This window comes from Dendrobates tinctorius, unplaced genomic scaffold (genome assembly GCF_039654945.1).
Source record: "Dendrobates tinctorius isolate UK_male_01 unplaced genomic scaffold, ASM3965494v1 ptg000016l, whole genome shotgun sequence".
In the NCBI taxonomy this organism is placed as follows: Eukaryota; Metazoa; Chordata; class Amphibia; order Anura; family Dendrobatidae; genus Dendrobates; species Dendrobates tinctorius.
The window spans coordinates 89,123,098-89,145,000 of record NW_027361684.1 but is presented as its reverse complement, the minus strand read 5'-3'; the positions used below and the strand labels follow the sequence as shown (position 1 = coordinate 89,145,000).

Sequence of the window (21,903 nt, the reverse complement as noted above, 5' to 3'; positions counted from 1 at the left end):
AATGGTGTAGTTTCTCCTAAGACACATGGAGGAATAATGGCTGCTGTTCCCCTCACAGTGACTGATGTAACAGGAACAATCCCACAATACATTGCAAATTAAACTAGAATCTATGCATTAAACGGCCAGCAGGTGGTGCTGTTACCTTACAGTATGAAATATATGAAGGATTAATACACACAAAAATACAATGTCTGTAATAATCGAAGACCTAAAAAATGACTAGACCTTATAGACAGCAATTATATGGCTGGACAGAACTCTTAATATTGAGTAGAATAGCGTATGCTGACATCGCCCTTTGGCTGTTTCGGTCATCAGGACAACCAGAGCGCTAGATGTGACCCACGGGCTGCACTTTGGGGTCATTGTCCTGTGACAGAATAAGTTTCCGTCGTCTACCAAGGTGCATGTTTGTTTTGACTCTCCTATTTCTAATTGCTTGTATACTCGTTTTGTCTGAGCTTTCCGCTCCTGATTGTGGCTTTGTATTTTGAACCTGTTCTCCTTGCCATGACTTTGGACTATTTGACTACATCTGTCTTCACCCTCTGTGCCTCGTATTTCTGTTTTGACCCGCAGGTCAGCTGCTGCAGGTCCGAGAGTGCCCTGGAGTGACGCGTGGTGACTACCTTAGCGACTTAAGCTTAGTCTAGGTGCCCCTCACCATTGAAGGCTGTAGTGAAGACAAATTTTGGTAGTCCCTTAGTTATGCCTTTCCAGAGTAAGCCCAGCCAGTGGCGTAGTGGGTCCACACCCACAGCCGTCACAATCAAACATTCAGCCAATTTGCGGTAACTTAGAAAAATATTCACAACTGTTACTTTAAAAAAAAAAAAAACATACTGCCTCTGAAATGGCATCAATTCTTCTAGGTACCTTTGCACAAAGGGTCGTTACACCAAATATAGATTTACTCTAGGCTTCTCTTATGTTCATTCACTTTATTTTTGGTTTAAATGCTAACTCTTGAAGTTTTGAAAGCATTTTCTTTTAAGCATTTCTCCACTCCTGTCCAAAACTTTTGCACTGTATATTGATTTAGATCATTTTATTCCTATTTTCTTACAGTGGGTTTTCCATGATTGGTTACACAGGGGTAACCTATACATTACAATAGGAGCTCCAAACCGGACTTCCTAACTATTTTAGGACTCCAAGCAATGGCTGATTTAATTTGAAAGTGCTGAAAGTTGCCAAATAACCGTGCCTAGCTATCTTTGGTGCTTCCATTGAGAATAAATGACCTAGAGGTGAGCCTGCTCGGCCTCCACTTTATTTAGAAGAGGCCCTTCTTTCTTCAGTTGGGGACCCAAGTGTTGACCCAACAGCAGCCCAAAACATATCCCCTATAAGAATAGGGGATGGCTTCCAAACTTAGTACAAACCTTAAAGGCCCTGATTCTTTGAGACTGGCATTCGTCAGACCCATACATGAAGAAGGTGCTCCAAAATCATTAAGAGGCGTACACCTTAATGATCTAGGCACAATTTAGCAGTGGCTTGCGCCTCGCCAGGGATGTTACTCTAGTCAGGGATTGGAGTAACATTTCTCCCATAAGAAACGCAACCACTATTGATGAATTTGTTGGGCAGAAGTAGCCATGCCCCATCCCTTACTGGCTCTTCCCCAGCTCCAGGCCATCTTGATGACGCTGCCCAAAATAGGCTTATAAATGCCAGAATATGTGAAGTTTTTTCACAGTGCTGTGTTTTACTCCAGCTTTCTTTACTGACCTTAGGATCTCTTGCTTACAGAGGCTTGTTAACAGGACGAGTCTTAATAATCTGTTTGCTTCTCAGGGTAGTGGGTCTTACTTAATCCTTATCTTCCTGCCTTTTTTCTATAATAAACCTAATTGCCGTACTCTGCGATCTTCGGCATCTCAAAGAAGATGAATGGCGCGGTGCTGGACATGTCTGGCCACCACTCAGATGGGTCTCTGCAGAGCCCGATTCTTGCTATTACTGGGGCTCCCGGCGTCTGGATTCCTACATATCAGCAAGTTACCAATGTGTCTTCTAAACATGGGAATAGCCCTTGAAATGACATCTGAACTAATGAGTACTTTGTAAAGACTTGTGGTGAAAGTTTAGGTAATGGACTTAAGTTCATCTTTTCATCAAGCATTGTTATACTGTGCATTATTTACGTAGGAAGTCGAAGCCATTACTTTGCTTATTAATCCTGTTCACTGTTGACTGAGCTAAACCTGCTTCCACAATAAATAGATAACAGCCAAGAGAGGACTTTGTCGCTCACAAGCAGGAAATTTACCGCCTTCCTTTATGGAAGAGAACATTAAATGGGGATGATTACTGCCCAAGGTCATTACACAGCGGCAGTACAGCGAGAATCTGAGCTTTAGCACTTACTATTGCACGACTCATAAAAGGCATTTAACTAATTTGCTTGTGTATTGTGGTGGTTTGGAAATTCTGAATATATACTAACTCAAAGAAATGGCACCATTTATTTCCATGGAGTTGCACTTATAAAAGGCTGCTTTACAGATGTACTTTCTGAGATTTCAATAACATTTTGTAAATATAAATCGGATAATATAGCTGCACTCTTAGGGTATGTGCACATGGTGCGGATTTTGCTGCGGATCCGCAGCGGATTTGCCTCTGCGGATCCGCTGCAGATCCACAGGCATTGTACAGTACAATGCAAATCAATGGGACTTAAAAACCGCTGTGCACGTGCGGTGGATTTTTCCGCGCGGATTTACTGCAGTTTTAAATCCGCAGCATGTCCATTCTTTCTGCGGATTCCGCAGAGGTTTGACACCTGTCCCATTGTCCAGATGTCAAACCGCGGGAAAATCCGCAGGTCACTTTACCTGCGGTTTAACCTGCAAATCTGCGCGGAAGAATCCGCAGATGATTCCGCACTGTGTGCACTCACCCTTAGGCTGCTTTGGAACTGAAAAAGGCCTAGATGTCCACAGAAGAGAACAATTGTGGATGATCTCCATATACTTTCCAAGGTGAAAAAAACCCTTCCCAACATCCACCCAGGAGAAGAACACACTCCAGGAAGTAGATGTTTAACTATCCAAGTCTACCAGAAAGAGAAGACTTCATGAGCGCAAATAGAGAGAGTTCACCACAAGGTACACACAATTAGGCTTTGCAAAAAAAAAAAATCTAAAGAAGCCACCTCAGTTCTGGAAAAGCATTCTTTGGACAGATGAAACTAAGATCAACCTGTGTAAGAATGATGGGAAGAAGAAAGTATTGATCCAAAGCACACCACATCCTTTTGTACAGCGTGATGGAGGAAGTGTGGTGGCTTGGGCATGCATGGCTTCCAATGGCACTGGGTCACTAGTGTTAATTGATGATGTGACTGAAGACAGAAGTAGCCGGATGAATTGCTAAGTGTACAGGGCGATACTTTCTGACAACTTCAAATGCAGAAAGTTTGATTGGATGGAGCTCGACAGTGCAGATGGTCAATGACTCAAATCATAGTGCGACAGCAACCCAAGAGATTGTAACTAGTGATGAGTGAGTATACTCGTTGCTCAGGTTTTCCAGAGCATGCTCAGGTGTGCTCCGAGTATTTTGGCGTGCTCGGAGATTTAGTTTTCGTCGTCTCAGCTGTATGATTTGCGACTGCTAGACAGGCTGAATACATGTGAGGAATGCCTGTTTGTTAGGGAATTCCCACATGTATTCAGGTTGTCTAGCAGCCGTAAATCATGCAGCTATTTCGACAAAAACTAAATCTCCGAGCACGCCAAAATACTTGGAGGACACCTGAGCATGCTCGGGAAAACCCGAGCAACGAGTATACTCCATCATCACTAATTGTAACCCTTTCACGACATGTGCAATATATATGCGGTGCAAGTCGGAAGTGGGTGTATGGAGCTGGCCCACGCAGTGAGCCCGCCCTATATCCGACAGGCGGTGTCTGTGTATTATAGCCAGGACCTACCGCTAACAATCGTGGATGGCGTTATATTGTTAACCTGTTTTTAAATGCCACTGTCAATGGCCTTTAACTTGTGGCCAAGTTGATCACCAGATTTCAACCCCATTGAGCAGCATTTCACATGCTTATAACCGAACTTAAGGCAGAAAGGCCCACAAACGAGCAACAACTGAAGTCGTCTGCACTAAAGGCCTGGCAAAGCATCGCAGAGGAGGGAGCCCAATGTTTAGTGGCGTCTATGGCTTCCAGACTTCTGGCAAAGTATTTAGAAAAGAACATTTTATTTATGGTAAATGTTAATTTGTCCAATTACTTTTGAGTCCCTAAAATAAGGAGACTTTTTGTAAAAATAGCGATTGCAATGCCACAGGATATTTTTGTTCCATGCCTTTTAAATAAACTCAAAAGCATGCACTTCAGTTGCATCTCATTTGTTTAATTTTAAAAAAAAAGTGACTTGCAGATCACAAAGATTCGATCACTGACCAAATATTTCTGGATGTGTATATATATGTACCGTGTTTCCCCGAAAGTAAGACCCTGTCTTACATTAATTTTACCCCAAAAAGTCCCACCCTGTCTTACTTTCGGGGGAGGTCTTACCATTAGCCGAAAAAAAATGACAATTTCTTTTTAACCAATAAATTAACATTTATTAACATGCTGTTATACCCCATAACAGTGCCGTATCCCACTGCACACAGCCCCACACCCCATAACAGTGCCGTATCCCACTGCACACAGCCCCACACCCCATAACAGTGCCGTATCCCACTGCACACAGCCCCACACCCCATAACAGTTCCGTATCCCACTGCACACAGCCCCACACCCCATAACAGTGCCGTATCCCACTGCACACAGCCCCATACCCTATACAGTACATGTTTCCCTACTTGGTTTTTAAATGCTGGACGTTTTCCTCTGCGGTGCGGCTGTGGGTGCGGAAGGCCTGTGCTGCAGGGAACGCTGTGCCAATCAGCAGGGAAACAGCGGTGACGTGGGGCTGGGGCGGCCAATTACAGCCCGAGCTGCTGGACCAATCAGTGCTCGAGCCGGGGGCCGGCTGTGACGTGGGGAACAGGGGCGGCCAATGAGCTATTGAGCTGGGCGGATTGCGGGGTTAACACGGCGAGTTAACCCCATGAGCGCTGGACCTGCCCAGCTGCACCTGAGGACACCTCTGGAGCCTGGGGACCCAATGGGGGACAGCGGCGGCCCAAAGGTAAGGGCCTTACATTTCACAGCGGCCCCCAACCCTGCCTTACATTCGGGGGAGGCCTTACATTGAAGGACCCCCCCGTAACCCCCACCCTGTCTTACTTTCGGGGGGGTCCTACTTTCAGGGAAACACGGTATGTGTGTATATATATGTGTGTGTGTAGTGACCACTGTGTCCGCTAGGGGGCGCTGTGTGGATGTCCTAGGAGAGAGGATGAATGGCAGAATCCTGAATGACCATTATGTATCTCAAGGTGGGTGGCCTTGAGATGGAGACTTATCTGTGTGTTGATCAGCAGTAATACTGCTGAGGTGCTGTTTCAATTTGTTAGGGAGAAGTCTCCAGGTAGCTGGGGGAGACGGGCGGACCCAGTTACCTACAAACGCACCCAGGGGGTGTGTTTAAGAACGTTATTGTAAAGTGTGTGAGTGGTTGAAGGACCTGTGATGAGGTCATAGTCATGTGACCCGGTGGGCGTGGCTACGGACCATATAAGGTAGCCAGGGTAGGTCACATGGAGTGAATGCAGGGACCTGGTTGGTCCGTTTGGAAGGTCCCGTCTGAGAGAGATGGGGCTGCATTCTGACAGCAAGTGAATGCTGTGTGTAATGGCTGCACGTGCCTGGTAATTCCCTGGAGGGAATGGACGTCTGCAGCAGGGTGAAGGAACCATGAGTGAACCCTGACGGGTGAGATAACTGAGGGTGAAGAGCCTGTGTATGCATAACCTGTGTGACCACAGGGATTACAGAGCTGAACTCTGTCATGGACGCTATGCTGATGTTATGAAGTTTGTTACTGCTGTGGGTTTATGATGCCTAATAAACCGCATGGACTATGATTGTTTTATGGAAAACCCGTGCCGGATCTGGTTTTGTGGCTGCTAAGAGAGTATCCCCTACTTGAATGACAGCGCTACCTTACAATATATATATTTATATATATATATATATATATATAATGTGTGTGTGTGTGTTATTATATGCTCCAGGTTATTTAATGAAGAGTACAAGTCCTTGGCTAGTGATCTAGGTTAACCCGTGGCTAAAAATAAAGGTCTTGTGATATGATGCTTGATCTGTTGGCTGCTGCAAAGCAAATAATGACTAGGCAGCGTAACTTCATGTTTTTTCTCAGGATGAAGAGGTGCTGTAAGTTATTAAATTTGCATTTATCACTATAACTGTTTTTCAATGGAGATTAATTCCTTTGTTACTTTAGAATGAAAACAAGCGGCGTTACTGTAACTTGTAATGTGTGGGGTTTTTTTTTATCTTTTATGTATGCATAAGTGGCCAGTCCAGTAAGCTACTAAATGAAAGCTACCATCGATTTGACAATTAGGAATTACTATAGACACGTATATACACTCACTGGCCACTTTATTAGGTACACCTGTCCAACTGTGTGTTAAGACTTAATTTCTAATCTGCCAATCACATGGCGGCAACTCAGTGCATTTAGGCATGTAGACATGGTCAAGACAATCTCCTGCAGTTCAAACCGAGCATCAGTATGGGGAAGAAAGGTGATTTGAGTGCCTTTGAACGTGGCATGATTGTTGGTGCCAGAAGGGCTGGTCTGAGTATTTCAGAAACTGCTGATCTACTGGGATTTTCACGCACAACCATCTCTAGGGTTTACAGAGAATGGTCCGAAAAAGAAAAAAAATCCAGTGAGCGGCAGTTCTGTGGCCGGAAATGCCTTGTTGATGCCAGAGGTCAGAGGAGAATGGGCAGACTGGTTCGAGCTGATAGAAAGGCAACAGTGACTCAAATTGCCACCCGTTACAACCAAGGTAGGCAGAAGAGCATCTCTGAACGCACAGTGCGTCGAACTTTGAGGCAGATGGGCTACAGCAGCAGAAGACCACACTGGGTACCACTCCTCTCAGCTAAGAACAGGAAACTGAGGCTACAATTTGCACAAGCTCATCGAAATTGGACAGTAGAAGATTGGAAAAACGTTGCCTGGTCTGATGAGTCTCGATTTCTGCTGCGACATTCGGATGGTAGGGTCAGAATTTGGCGTAAACAACATGAAAGCATGGATCCATCCTGCCTTGTATCAACGGTTCAGGCTGGTGGTGGTGGTGTCATGGTGTGGGGAATTTTTTCTTGGCACTCTTTGGGCCCCTTGGTACCAATTGAGCATCGTTGCAACGCCACAGCCTACCTGAGTATTGTTGCTGACCATGTCCATCCCTTTATGACCACAATGTACCCAACATCTGATGGCTACTTTCAGCAGGATAATGCGCCATGTCATAAAGCTCGAATCATCTCAGATTGGTTTCTTGAACATGACAATGAGTTCACTGTACTCAAATGGCCTCCTCAGTCACCAGGTCTCAATCCAATAGAGCATCTTTGGGATGTGGTGGAACGGGAGATTCGCATCAGGGATGTGCAGCCGACAAATCTGCGCCAACTGTGTGATGCCATCATGTCAATATGGTCCAAAATCTCTGAGGAATGCTTCCAGCACCTTGTTGAATCTCTGCCACGAAGAATTGAGGCAGTTCTGAAGGCAAAAGGGGGTCCAACCCGTTACTAGCATGGTGTACCTAATAAAGTGGCCAGTGAGTGTATAGACATTATTTTTTCTTCCTACTTTATTAAATTGGTAGTGTTTTGTTTGTAAATTGGTTATAATGATAGTAATATGGAGCTTGTGTTGCCGATCATGGTTCTGCACCTATTGGAGATGTTCCTGTGCTATGTGCGTGTGAGTAATGTTTGTGTGCAGTGTCTTGCACTAAATTGATAAATTGACTACATTTGATTTATGTAAATGAAACTCGTGCAGTCCTGAATATTTTTAATGACGGTCCTTGGCGGAGATTCTGTTGCTGTGCCATCCTGTAGAGGAAATATATTCCACCGTGTTCTAGTTCATAAATGGTAACAGGGAAGCAGTTGTGGCCTAATCTTACGTCTTCACATTCCTTGCAGGGAAAAAAAAACAGCTTGCCAGGGCTTAATTAGGGATTTTCATCACTTCCTCAAGCTTCCTCGAGACGGCTATTACTGCAGGAAACTTTCTACTACATTAGGAAGGACTTTGTACATGATTCTCAGCGTTTCCATGTGCTGAAGAACAAGTAGAAGCAAACTACTTAAAACACTGCATCCTCCGCATGATTAAAAATCGGGCTTTTAATTGTATCATGTCTGATCGCAGGACCACGCTTGATTCTTTTATTCTTGTCATTTGATTTTTAGCTTTATGACAAAATCAATACGAAGTCTTCGCCACAAATCAGGAATCCTCCGAGTGATGCTGTGCAGCGAGCCAAAGAGGTAATTAGCATTTTTTTTCCTTGTTACTGTTCACAATTTTGATCCGATTTCTGTTATTGAATAAAGTCTTGATTCCGGTCTGTTCAGAATGTACAGGCTGGGAGCTGGAGCAGTGACTGACGCCTGGTCACTTGGTCTGAGGGATTCTTGTAGGACAAGTCATTCGTAGTACAGTATAAAGCGCTATAATATAGCTGTAATCAGGCTTCTATGTGTACATGTGCTTATTATTCCTCTATAGGTATTTTTTATCTTTTATGCGGGATTTTCAACACTATAATCATTTTGACACATCCTGCCTGTTAAATTAGCTAGCAAAATGCAAAAATTATTGATGTCAATCCAATTACCATTAGCTGTGTAATTAGGCCATGCCTGACTGCTAATATGTTTATTTTATCATTTGGATGACGTTCATTATAACGTACAGCTAATAAGACTTGTAGAAATCCAAGCACGGTTTAATTGTAAATGAAGAATGTATTGAGGAACTTTTTTCTCTTAAGCCCTCAACTACCACCAATATGCAGCAACCCAAAAAGGGTCATTCCACATTTGTTAAATTTCGTTATTTTTCAAAGGGAGATGATTTAAGCATTTATTTTATTTTTAATCTTTTTTTTTTCACTTTATTTCATAGTACCTTATAGGACTTGAACCTGCGTTCCACTGTGTTAAAGTATATAGTTGAAACGTGCAGTTCTCCTATGAAGCTGAGCTTCACAGGAGGGTCAAGATGCGTTAGTAATACATTGGTTCCCGGTGATCCCGTCACGGGATCAAGTGTGCATGCACCGTATTGTCGTAGTTTTTCCCCCTTTCTGTCAGCGACATTTATGTGGTTAAATTACAGCGACATGTGCCGCATATGAGGCGGGCTCAGCTCCCGAACCCACTTCATACACTCATTAGCGACCTTTGAAGAAAATGTATGTTGTAGGCCATTAAGAAGTTAGCAGCGATTTAGATTTGGTATTGATGCATCTATAATAATCAAAAATCTAAATGTATCATGTTATTTATCCCACTAAGTGAGTAGCATAAAAATACTAGCGCCTGGGGGGCGGGGTCTGCTCACTGAAGATGGAGGGAGTGTGATTCCAGAGCTCCAGTGACTCCAGACTTACATCGGCTCATATCGGCATTCAGCGGCTTCCTCGACTGCCGTGCAGTGCACCGCCGGCTTCCTAACACCCCCAGGCACATGATGACCCGTGGTAGGACACAGAGAAAGGCTTCTCCTCCGCTCCTGCCTGACTTCTTTCTGAGGACTCAGACTGCACATGCAGCAGGGAAAATGGCAGCAGCTTCCCCTCCCTCAGGATCATCTCGTTCCTCCCAGGGCTCAGAGAGAGGTGAGACCTCAGCAGATACACATCACAGTAACTCTGCACCTATGACTAGGGGGGACATGAGGGATTTCCTGGCATCTATACGCACTTCTTTAAGGGAGGACATGCAGGACATTTTAAAGGAGATAAGAGGAGAAGTTAACTCTTTAGGAGCACGTACAGACCACTTAGAAAACAAGATGTCTGAGTATGTTTCTGTTATCAACGCTCTTGTGGATGAGAATCAAGCCATGAAAGGTAGATTGTCAGGGGCATTTGATAAAATACACGATCTGGAGGACAGATCTAGAAGAAATAATCTTCGTATAAGAGGCATCCCAGAGACTATAGGAGATAAAGATCTGGCCCCCTTCCTCCAAAACTATATGCAAGCTGTCCTGCCATCGCTCTCCCCAAGGGACCTGTTAGTTGACAGGGTCCACAGGACGCCCAAACCCAAGCACTTGGATTCGTCTCTCCCCAGGGACACTCTTGCAAGGATACACCTGTATACTACTAAAGAGACCTTTCTGAGACAAATAAGAAATCCTCCTGAGCTTCCTTCTGAGTTTCAGGCACTGCAAGTTTTCCCAGATCTGTCGGCTGCTACGCTGTCTAAGAGGCGGGAATATGCCCACGTCTGCAGAGCCTTGACGGAGGTCTCCGTGAAATATTGGTGGGGTTTCAATCCTGTGAGGCTCTTCATCACTCATGACGGAAGTACAGTCGTCTGTTCCTCTCCTAAGCAAGCGGAGGAGAAGCTCACGAGCTGGAAGATCCTTTTTTCACCGAGACAAGCTGACACGGGTCGAAAGGTGGCTTCGGAGTGGTCTATGGCTTGACTGTACTGCATGGTATGAGTCTGGATAACTGGACTCTCCAGCTACGCTTCCTAGTGGGCCTTGGTCCGTGAACTTTTCACTTCCACCCCCCTCGTAGATCCTTGATCTGCGGATCGTCCGAACTGTTCTGGATGTTTATACAAGTGGCTCTCGTATATTTGACTATGTTTTGGTTTCTTATCTTTTTCTTTTTTACTTTTCCTTTCTTTTTTTGTCTGTTCTCTTTTTTGTTTTCTTTTTGGCATCCTTTCGGGTCAATACTCTGGCCCGTCTGTAAGTATATCTGCTCCCATTTCTTCTTCCAGGTCTTTTCCTCCCAAATACCCAGGCATCTATGTGCTACAATGGACTCTCAGTGTATTTGTAGACATGTTGGTTCTAACATGCTAAATGTGACTATATTAAGTGTGCAGTTCCATTCTGCCGGCAGCACTGTGAACTTCTCGTATCAGTATTATGAGTATACAAATCTTATCCTTGAATGTTAGGGGCCTAAATTCCCCTGAAAAACGCTCTATGATGTGGAGGGAGGTGGGGAGGTCACGGGCGGATGTTGTCTGCCTTCAAGAAACACATCTATTGGAAGCCGATAATTTCAGGCTTCGACACGCTCACTTCCCCCACATGTTTTTTGCTATTGGTCAGACCAGAAAGGCTGGTGTGTGCATTATGGTGAAAAGTACAATAGCATTTCAATTGTTATCACAATATGCTGACTCCGTAGGTAGATGCTTGACAGTCACTTGCCTGCTAAATGGAGAGGTGCAAATGTATATGCTCCCAATGAAGGCCAACACAAATTTTTGACAACTTCCTTTAATGATATCTCTTTAAAAGCGAAGGGTAGCAATATCATATGTGGTGATTTCAATCTCCCCATGAATGCGGACCTTGACTGCTCTTCAGGAAGGAAGAGATCTAGGAGGGGTTTGAACCTCCTATCCCATGAATTTCACCTGCATGATTTTTGGAGATACTCACACGCATCGGAAAGAGATTATACTTTTTATTCTCCTAGGCACTCCACATACTCCCGTATCGACTATTTCTTAATAGATAGTGCGACCCTAAGCAGGTGTCTAAATGCCACTATTGGCCTAATCGCCTGGTCTGACCACGCTCCTGTCTCGCTGACCCTACGTTCAGGTGGCGTCTTCATGACTCATTGCTGCTGAGGGGGGAGGTGGTTGATAGGGTTTCCTCGGAGCTGGAGGGCTACTTTCAAATAAACGATAATGGGGAGGTCTCTGATGAGACCCTTTGGTCTGCTCACAAAGTGGTGGTTAGGGGGGTTCTCCTACAACAAGCTTCATATTTAAAGAAGAAAAGAGAAGCCAGTAGAGAGGCTCTGCTCTCCCGTTTACATTATTTAGATGCTATTAATAAGGCTGCACATACGCCCTCCGTCTCTGAGGAGATCTCCCAAATTAGATTTAAACTAAGGGAAAATTTCCTATACAAATATGCATACAATATGAGGAAACTTAAAACTAACTTATATGCTACCGGGGACAGGGCGGGAGCGCTTCTAGCTCGCAGAGTTCGTAAGCGGGAGGTCATGTCACGAATTGACCACATATTGGATGAGCAAGGTAGAGCCCTTAGGAACCCACGGGACATAGTGCAAGCCTTTGCTCAATATTACACTGCCCTCTATAATGTAAAAGATGATGCCTCCACCCCTCAACCTGACCAAACATCTATTGATGCATACTTAGATTCTGTTAATTTGCCATGTATTACCATTGACCAATTAAATTATTTAAACGCCCCCTTCGCGGCTGCAGAAATTCAGCAGGCGATTAAACAGACTAAACTTCATAAAGCCCCAGGCCCGGATGGCTTAATGAATGATTATTATAGGACCTTTTCTCAGCAATTAACACCATATCTACAGCGTCTGTTCACACTCTGGAGAGACTCTGATACTGTGATGGCCCCTAATTTAAAGACTACTATTTCCACTATACCAAAACCGGGGAAATCACTCACACATCCCGGATATTTCAGACCCGTTGCTTTGTTAAATTCAGATGTCAAACTGTTTACTAAAATCATAGCATCTAGACTGAAACTAATTATACCGACTATAGTGTCACCAGATTAGGTGGGCTTTGTTGCAGGATGGGAGACGAAGGATGGCATACGACGTATGTTGAATTTGATTAAAATATCTGAGCTGTCTGGCCAACCCAGTGCATTCCTGTCACTTAATGCTGAAAAAGCTTTTGACAGGGTGCACTGGGGATATTTAAGAGCAGTCCTGAAGAAATTTGGACTGTCGGGCCCTATATTATCCGCAATCTGTGCCATGTACTCGACCCCCTGCGCCAGGGTTTTGACGTCTGGCTTCTTGTCTGGCCCGTTCCAGATCACGAACGGTACGAGACAGGGGTGCCCGCTCTCGCCTGTTATTTTTGCGCTGTGCATGGAGCCGCTTGCTGAGCGCATTAGAATGTCGGCGGGCATTTCTGGGATTTGGACAGGTGGAGCACAAAGTCGGTCTATACGCCGATGATGTCATTCTATCCTGTGTAAATTTAGAATCTTCGTTTTCTGCGATTATTTGTGAACTTGGGGAATTTAGCAAGGTCTCATACTATAAACTGAACCCCACAAAATCCCTGTTTCCGGTGGCGGTTCCTTGTGCGGCAAAGACTAGGCTGGAGGCCATTTTTCCGTTTAAGTGGATGAGAGAGGGTATTCCATATTTGGGCATTACACTGACGGGTTCTGAGCAGATTGTGGATAGGAACTTTACTAATTTGGAAATACAGCTTAAGAAACAATTGGAGCAGCTTCATGCTGTCCAGACCTCCTGGATTGCAAGGATTAATGCCTTTAAGATGATTGTCCTACCTAAAATATTGTACCTACTCCGGTGCATACCAATGATAATCCCTAAAAAAAGAATTCTAAGATTACAAACTATGGCATATAGTTATATTTGGTCATATAAAAAGTCTAGGATCTCCAGGGCCCAAATGTATATCCCGTATAAAAAAGGGGGACTGGGGGTACCAAACTTGATAAAGTATCATAAAGCCGCTATAATGACGGGACTGAGAGACTGGTGGCAAGCGGACAGAGACCATAAATGGCTTAAAATAGAAAATTATTATGCTACCGCCAAGTCTACCCGATATATTTTGGAGGCTGAAGCTATTAAAACTACTAAATATTCCCCACTTTTGCCAACTATGAAAGCTGTGCTACATCATTGGAGGACAGTGGTCCCATCTCTTATTAAACTATCACGCCACTCCATATCGTTAAAGGCCCTTGAGATGCATATTCCATACCTTAATTTTCAGTCATGGGTTGCTGCCGGAATTGTGAGTCTGGGAGACCTAGTGGGGAGTGGTGGGTTAATACCGTTTGACCAACTGGCTGCTGAGTTTCCGGCCACCCGGAGGTGTTTTTACCAATGCCTACAAATACGTCATATGTTGCATAATTCACCGGCCTCGTTTTTTTTTCAATTCACAACTAAATAACACCGTTAACGGTTATTTTCTGCTGCCTGATTCTGGCCCGAGAGGTATCTCATTATTATATAGAGCCCTGAATGACCCGCCGGATAATACAAAACTGCCCTATATGATCAGGTGGGAGCGGGATCTGGGTTTTCTCTCCGAACCTGTTGACTGGGAGGAAGGATTGTGTGAAGTTATACGGGTCTCTTCATGTGTGAACCATCTGGAGCAGTTGGAAAAGATGCACCTGAGATGGTACCAGTTCCCAGTCCAAACGGCACATTTTGGAGCTGGTGGGTCTGGTGAATGCTGGAGAGGGTGTGGGATGAGAGGTACTCTTGAGCATACTTGGTGGTCCTGTCCGGTGCTCCAGCCTTGGTGGAGGAGTGTTGATTTATTGATCTCACAAGTCTTGGGTATCCAGATGACTCTGACCCCAAGCCAGGCCATTTTACACATTGGCCTGAACGAAATTCCTCATATTCTTAGAGGTACGCTGTCACATATTTTGATAGCTGCTAGAGTGTTGACAGCGGCTAGATGGAAAGATCCCACCCCCCCCAGAGTTTGCAGGACTAATTGATAGAATTAACACTCACTGCCAGCTTGAACTAGCACTAGCTCACTCGATGACCGCCATAATAAAGAACATTTGGCACCCCTGGATACATAGTAGACACTCCACGGTTGCCCCGCTCCTTCTGCTTAGCCGTATATAATTAAGCTGCCGGATATTAGATATTGGATGTTGTTTGTTTTCTTTCCTTTTTGGAATATATTACTGTACTGCAGAACAGCCTGTTCCTCCCCTCACCCCTTCCCCCCCCCCCCATCCTTTCCTGTTTTTCATTTGTCAGTCCCCACTTTCTGCTCCTTATTTTCTCCTCTCGTTCCCCTAGTTTCATATATATGGTGGTTGTAACTATGGTTGTCATTGTTTTGACTTGTTTTCTTGTTCAACCTCAATAAAAATAATTGAGGAAAAAAAAAAAATACTAGGGCCTCACGAAAATCCAGCACATCCTGCAAAAATCCAGCGCTCCTACACCTCCTTGTGTGTATGCATATGGCAAAAATGGCAGCACTCCAAATGTGATGGTGAGTGTTCTTTATTCACCCATGTATTTACGTTTTCGCTCTTCAATCGGCGAGTATATCTCAAGGCTCACTATTGCATACATGGGTTAATAAACACCACCGTTTCTTTCACTATCTCACGTCTGGAGTGCTGCCATTTTGCATCTAAATGGAGCATACGGAGTCGGTACCCGGAGGCTTGCACCCTTCTGCATTGAGTTTTGTATGGATCGGCTTTCTTTTGAGGGGTGAGATAGATGGAAAATGCTAAACAGAATGTCTGGTTTTCTACCTACTGGGAAAATGCCTTTGTACTGTGTAAGCCAGTACGTAGAGGACTGGAAAAAAAAAATATTTTTTTTTCTTTCTGTAAGATGAAATATGAAATGTTTCCTAGCAAGACTGACATCTCTTTAGGTAATATAAAGTTTTGTTCAAAGAACAGGTAGGACTGTGAGACATCTGGCAGTGATGTGGAGCACAAATGTTTTCTTGCTGCACTATATATCAATAAGCCCATCATAAAATGAAACTTTCAGGGACTTTGGGAGTAAGGATTGTTGTACAATATAGTGAAATGTTTTGAACACTTCAAATTTGAAAAGTTTTGTTTGTGACTTTAGATACTGACGATGTAGCAAGAAATGTTATATACAAAAAAATAATTTGCCTGTTAAATCCAGCACCAGTGCTTTAATGAGTTTCCTCTGGTCTTTATTTTCTTGAAGTGGGCCACATCTACATGACCCAACTCTACATGACCCAACAGATGAGGGTCATATGAAAATCGTATATAACCTTTAAAATGTTATTAAATATTTAAAATAGAAAAATGAACCGTAGTATCAGAAAGGCTGCTTAATATTGATGCAGGGATAAATGCTCATAGTTACGAATTGCAAAGGTCCATATACAGTGGGTATGGAAAGTATTCAGACCGCTTAAAATTTTTCACTTTGTTTCATTGCAGCCATTGATAAATTTAAAAACGTTCATTTTTTTTCTCATTAATGTACACTCTGCACCCCATCTTGACTAAAAAAAAACAGAAATGTAGACATTTTTGAAAAATGTATTAAAGAAAAACTGAAATATCACATGGTCATATGTATTCAGACACTTTGCTCAGACTCTCATATTTAAGTTGCATGCTGTCCATTTCCTTGTGATCCTCCTTGAGATAGTTCTACTCCTTCATTGGAGTCCAGCTGTGTTTAGTTAAACTGATAGGACTTGATTTGTAAAGGCCCACACCTGTCTATATAAGAGCTCACAGTGCATGTCAGAGCAAATGAGAATCATGAGGTCAAAGGAACTGGCCAAGGAGCTCAGAGACAGAATTGTGGCAAGGCACAGATCTGGCCATGGTTAGAAAAGAATTTCTGTTGTACTCAAAGTTACTATAAGAGCACAGTGGCCTCCATAGTCCTTAAATGGAAGAAGTATGGCACCACCAGTAGTCTTCCCAGACCTGGCCGTCAGGCCAAACTGAGCAATCGTGGGAAAAGAGCCTTGGTGAGAGAGAGGTAAAGAAGAACTCCCAAGATCACTGGCTGAGCTCCACAGATTCAATAGGGAGATGGGAGAAAGTTCCACAAAGTCTACCAGTTGGGGCTTTATGGCAGTGTGGCCCGACGGAAGCCTTTCTTCAGTGCAAGACACATGAAAGCCTGCATAGTTTGCTAAAAAAAAAAAAACACATGAAGGATTTCCAGACTATGAGAAATAAGAATCTCTGGTCTGATGAGATGAAGATAGAACTTTTTGGTGATAATTCTAAGCGGTATGTGTGAAAAAAAACAGGCACTGCTCATCACCTGCCCAATACAAACCCAACAGTGAAATGGGTGTGTTTTTCAGCTGCAGGGACAGGATGACTGGTTGAAATTGAAGGAAACATGAATGCGGCCAAGTACGAAGATATCCTGGATGCAAACCTCTTCTCAAGTGCTCTGGACCTCAGACTTGGCCGAAGGTTCACCTTCCAACAAGACAATGACCCTAAGCACACAGCTAAAATAACAAAGGACTGGCTTCAGAACAACTCTGTGACCATTCTTGACTGGCACAGCCAGAGTTCTGATCTAACCCCAATTGAGCATCTTTAGAGAGACCTGAAAATGGCTGTCCATCAACGTTCACCATCTAACCTGATGGAGCTGGAGAGGATCTGCAAGGAAGAATGCAGAGGATCCCCAAATCCAGGTGTGAAAAACTTGTTACATCATATTCCCAAGAAGATTCATGGCTGTACTAGCTCAAAAGGATGCTTCTACTCAACCTGAGCAAAGGGTCTGAGTACTTATGACCGTGTGGTTTTTCAGTTTTCCTTTTTTAATAAATTTGCAAAATTTTCTACAACATTTCTTGTTTTTCAGTCAAGATGGGGTGCAGAGTGTACATTAATGAGGAAAAAAATGAACATTTTTGAATTTACCAAATGGCTGCAATGAAACAGTGAAAAATTTAAAGGGGTCTGAATACTTTCTGTACCCATTGTATAATACACGTGTTTAAAAGACCTGTCCTATTGTAACACAGTAATAGAGGGGGTTAACTTCTCCAGTGACTTTAGACAGGAAAGGCCTGGATACAGGTAATGTACTTACAGATATGTGGTGCCGCTCGTTAAGTGTCCACGCCGCCCCAACGTAAGACCTAACGAAACGTGCGTTGGGATGGCTGGAACAATTGATATATAAAGCAAATTAAATAGAGTAAATGAGTAGCAAATGCCTTACATTTTTATATGTACTAAATAGGATCACATGGCTCAGGTTCTAGAAAGTTCTATCTTATCCATTCATGACCCTTTCAGCCATGAAAAACTTATCACCTGTAGTATATATGAGTTCCGATTAGGGCTGTTGGTATGTAGAGGTTTTGCTATAAGTTATATTCTGATAACCTCTTACATTTACTTAATCTATTCCTGGTGGAAATTTGGTTAAAAGACCCCCCACACACACACTTCAATTGTTATATCTAAATATTAATACTTAAAATCTTAAAAATGGTATCAAATCTTAATGTACAATGTTTGTTTAATATTGAGACACAAACAAGGTTATTCCCTAAAGGACTTGAGGGTCGTTTTCGTGGCGCAGCTCTTGTCGAGGAAGATTCTCTGTAAAGGAAACATTAGGTAGTAAAGTCATTTTATGGGAAAGTGTGGAAATTTGTCATACATGTAAACCTCGAGAGGTGTGACTGGCCACCAAAGTCTGTGCCGTGGATGACTTGTCATTGTTTAGCTCTATAAACAAGGCAAGAGAAAACGAGGGACGTGGGCAGCTGCGGAATAGAGAGGTCAACCTAGTGGCCTTGTAATTTAACCACTATGGTCGTGGACTCAATCTTCTGGATTATACAAAAGTATAATAACTTCTCATTCTTTGCTGTAAGTGAAACCTCTAACTCTTACTTTGCTGTTAACTGTAGGTTTTGGAAGAAATATCTTGCTACCCTGAGAATAATGAAGCAAAAGAGCTGAAGCGTATTTTGACACAGCCTCATTTCATGGTAAGCAAGTTTTCTTTCTTTTTTGGGTGGGAGAGTTGTTTCCCATCAGCTCCCATATTTACATCCACCCCCTAGTAGGGTACAGTAGGACTAATGCTTCAACAAGGTGACTATTGTGCCACCCCCAAATTAGGCAAAAAGAAAATTGAGGTTTGCAATTGCTCAAAACTAGCATCATTATTACGGTATGATATTCTCACTGTAATCTTCCATTTTACATAACTAATAGCAAACTGCTTACCAAACCACAGTCATTTGTGAAATACTTAACTGTATCCAGGAAGCAAAGCACTGTATGCATTATATTTTATTATACATGGTCAGTTACCTTTTAGAAAACCACATCTTGTTAGTTTCCCATATACAATATAAATATTAGGTAAGGCAGGTTTCACATTGGCATTTTGTTGCGCAGCGCATCGTGCGCAATAGAAACGCATGCAAAAACCGCATTGTGCGTTTTTGCATGTGTTGGCGTTTTCTAGGCGCACTCATTAGTGGTTAAAACCAGTGTACACATTTTTACGGCAAACACGCATGCTCACGAAAACGCAGACGACGCATGTCCATGCGCACGCCTGCGTTCCCATAGACTGTAATGCGTTATTTTGTCGCATTCCGTGCGCAAGCGTTTTTTTTACGCCTTTCAGCGCACCCAAAAATGCAACAGGTTGCGTCTGGTGCGCAAAGGCGCACACCTTGAAAAAGCGCATGCTCACGAAAAAGCATGCAAACGCAAGACCATGCGCCCCCCATATTAAAGATAGGGACGCATGCGCACGTATGCGCCGCAAACGCTGCGCAACAAAATGCCAGTGTGAAACCAGCCTAAGTCTACAGTATTCAGAGATGAACGTAGATCAAGTGTAGACCTGTTTCTAAGCAGAAATGCTAAATATGGAAAAATTGCATCTGCATTAGAGAACTGTCTTGAATGTATATATGGTTTCTCATGTATCAATGTGTTTGTCAGTTTTTTGGTATAAATACTGGTAGATACCATGTTGAGGCCTGATGCGGTATTTCTGTAGCCTCTGAGGGGCTTCAGGGTCACGAATACTTGTCTCAATGTAGACTTTAGAGCTATTTTTACAGCTTACTCACTTGAGTACTGGCAAAATGAATAGATCTCCCATCTTATTTTTATATGCATAGATTTTCTATATTGGCAGACCTGGGCATGTATGTGACTGTCAATTATTGCATATGAGCATGTATGTATGAGGAGAGGTCCATTAGCTCAAATGGCATCCTTCTTTTTGCATATAACAAAGATTTTAGCTTGTAGTTATAAGTTCGCTATATTTATGAGGAGTTCGAACGTAGTCAGGAATCTGTGGTGTTGGAGGGCAGCAGCAGACCCCTCAGCGGCCCCGTTACACCATCTTTTCCCAAGATAAATTTGTGGGAGTGCACCTGGCGGCTGCTGCTGTCTAACTATCTAAACATGGTGGTTGTCAGTCCCTGATAAAGACATGGGGACCGTCCACTGTAATCTTTGATAAAGTGTTAATGGGCAAATGGCACATTATTTTCTTGTACCATTTATGTAACTGAACTCAGTGGGCGAAATGAAATAATCTTTTAGTTGTGATACCTTTTTAATGGCTAGCAAAAATAAAATAAGGGATGTTACAAAGCAAGCTATCGAGACTACTTAGGTCTCTTCCTCAGGCATGGTATAACAAACTATTTAAAGAAACACAAATATATGCACAAAAAGCAAAGATATTACATAATCAAGGGATAATATTAATTACCCTTGTCCTCTTTCAGTTTCAGCGATGACATTTTAATGATCTGTGCTGAATCTTAACAAGAGCTTGTAAAATTTCATGAAAGATTCAATACCTTTTTTCCCTCCATAAACTTGACATTGGACCACTCAAAAATACAGAAATCAACTTTCTGGATACCACCATAAAGTTCAAAGTGGTTCAATCCAGACATTGATGTATCGGAAACCAAGTGACCAGCCCTCATCTCAGATGGGACAGCTTCCACCCGAAACACATTAAAAAGTCCATTGTCTACCTCCAGGCCATCAGATGCAATTGTATCTGCTCCAACCCAACAGACGGATGAACACTTAACTCATCTAAAATTTTAAACCAGGACACCATCTCCCTTCCAATGATGATCGGGTCACTAGAAGTTGACTACTTTGATATGGAGAAAAAGGGGAAAACAATCATATTCTTCTGTTGACCTACAGCCCACCACTTGAAGTGCTCAGACAAAATTACCATAAAACTTCACCATATCCTACACAAAGAAAACAGTCCAAAAATATCAGAATCTCAGTGACCTCTGGTACAACAAAAGGAACTTATACTTACAATGTGAAGAGCTCCAAAACCTGTACTCATGTAATGACCACAGACCGGATACAGATCCGCAATGCACAGCAGGACTAAAATATTCATGGGACATTCACATATTCCTCGTTCACTGTGATGTACTTAATTTTGTGCATTATTTGTCCTACTGGGGGTCTATATTGGAGAAACAGGACATAGAATCATAGCATGTTTGAGTTGGAAGCACTTCACCTTCTTTTTAAACGGTGTAAATTTCTTTTGGCAGTAAAGGGGTTAAGCAACCATGTTGGTAGCTCTTGGAGTCTGGGCTCTCAGCTGAGCTCGGTTAGCCATTTCTATCCCCTATATAATCTGAGTCCTGACTGAAACACATCAGAGCAAGCTTATGCTGCATGGCTGAGAGGATAATTGTTTAGTTATATAAGGAGGTGTTTGGTGGATTTATCTGTGACTGTTGCTTGGATTTGTAAGTGCAATAATTCCCTTAACTCCTCTTAGTTTGTTTGTTTTTTCCCCATCCTCCACTCCCCAATGCATTCCTCTGTTATATGTGAGTGAATATTTGTATGCCTGGTGTTTTTCAGTTGCCTTTGTTCGTCTAGTTGATGTACTGCAGTGCATGGCTGCTCCCCTCTTCCCTGGGTGGGAGCAGACTGAGGGCGGATTCAGAGAACAGACGAAGGGTGGATTCAGGAGATAAGGCCCTGGCATCTTCACCTTCAGAAGTAACCCGGGGAATAGGGCGAGCTAGGGTGCCCACTAGTTTCAGTGACTGGGAAGGAGCCCCGGGTCACCTGACAGCTGAGTCATAACAGCCTGATAGACCTAAGTAGTCCTAAAAGCTTTCTTTGTAACCTCACTTAT

At 43.2% G+C, this 21,903-nt stretch overlaps 1 protein-coding gene across 10 annotated transcripts in view; it reads left to right on the top strand.

Annotated features, from left to right (window-relative positions):
• CASK (calcium/calmodulin dependent serine protein kinase) overlaps positions 1–21,903 on the top strand; it is a 417,331-nt gene that overhangs the window by 280,760 nt on the left and 114,668 nt on the right. For all 10 annotated transcript variants that reach the window (XM_073566047.1, XM_073566045.1, XM_073566050.1 and 7 more), the window contains 2 exons: positions 8,393–8,470; positions 18,638–18,718. In XM_073566047.1, the coding sequence (XP_073422148.1) occupies positions 8,393–8,470; positions 18,638–18,718 (159 nt within the window). The remainder of the gene's footprint in view (positions 1–8,392; positions 8,471–18,637; positions 18,719–21,903) is intronic.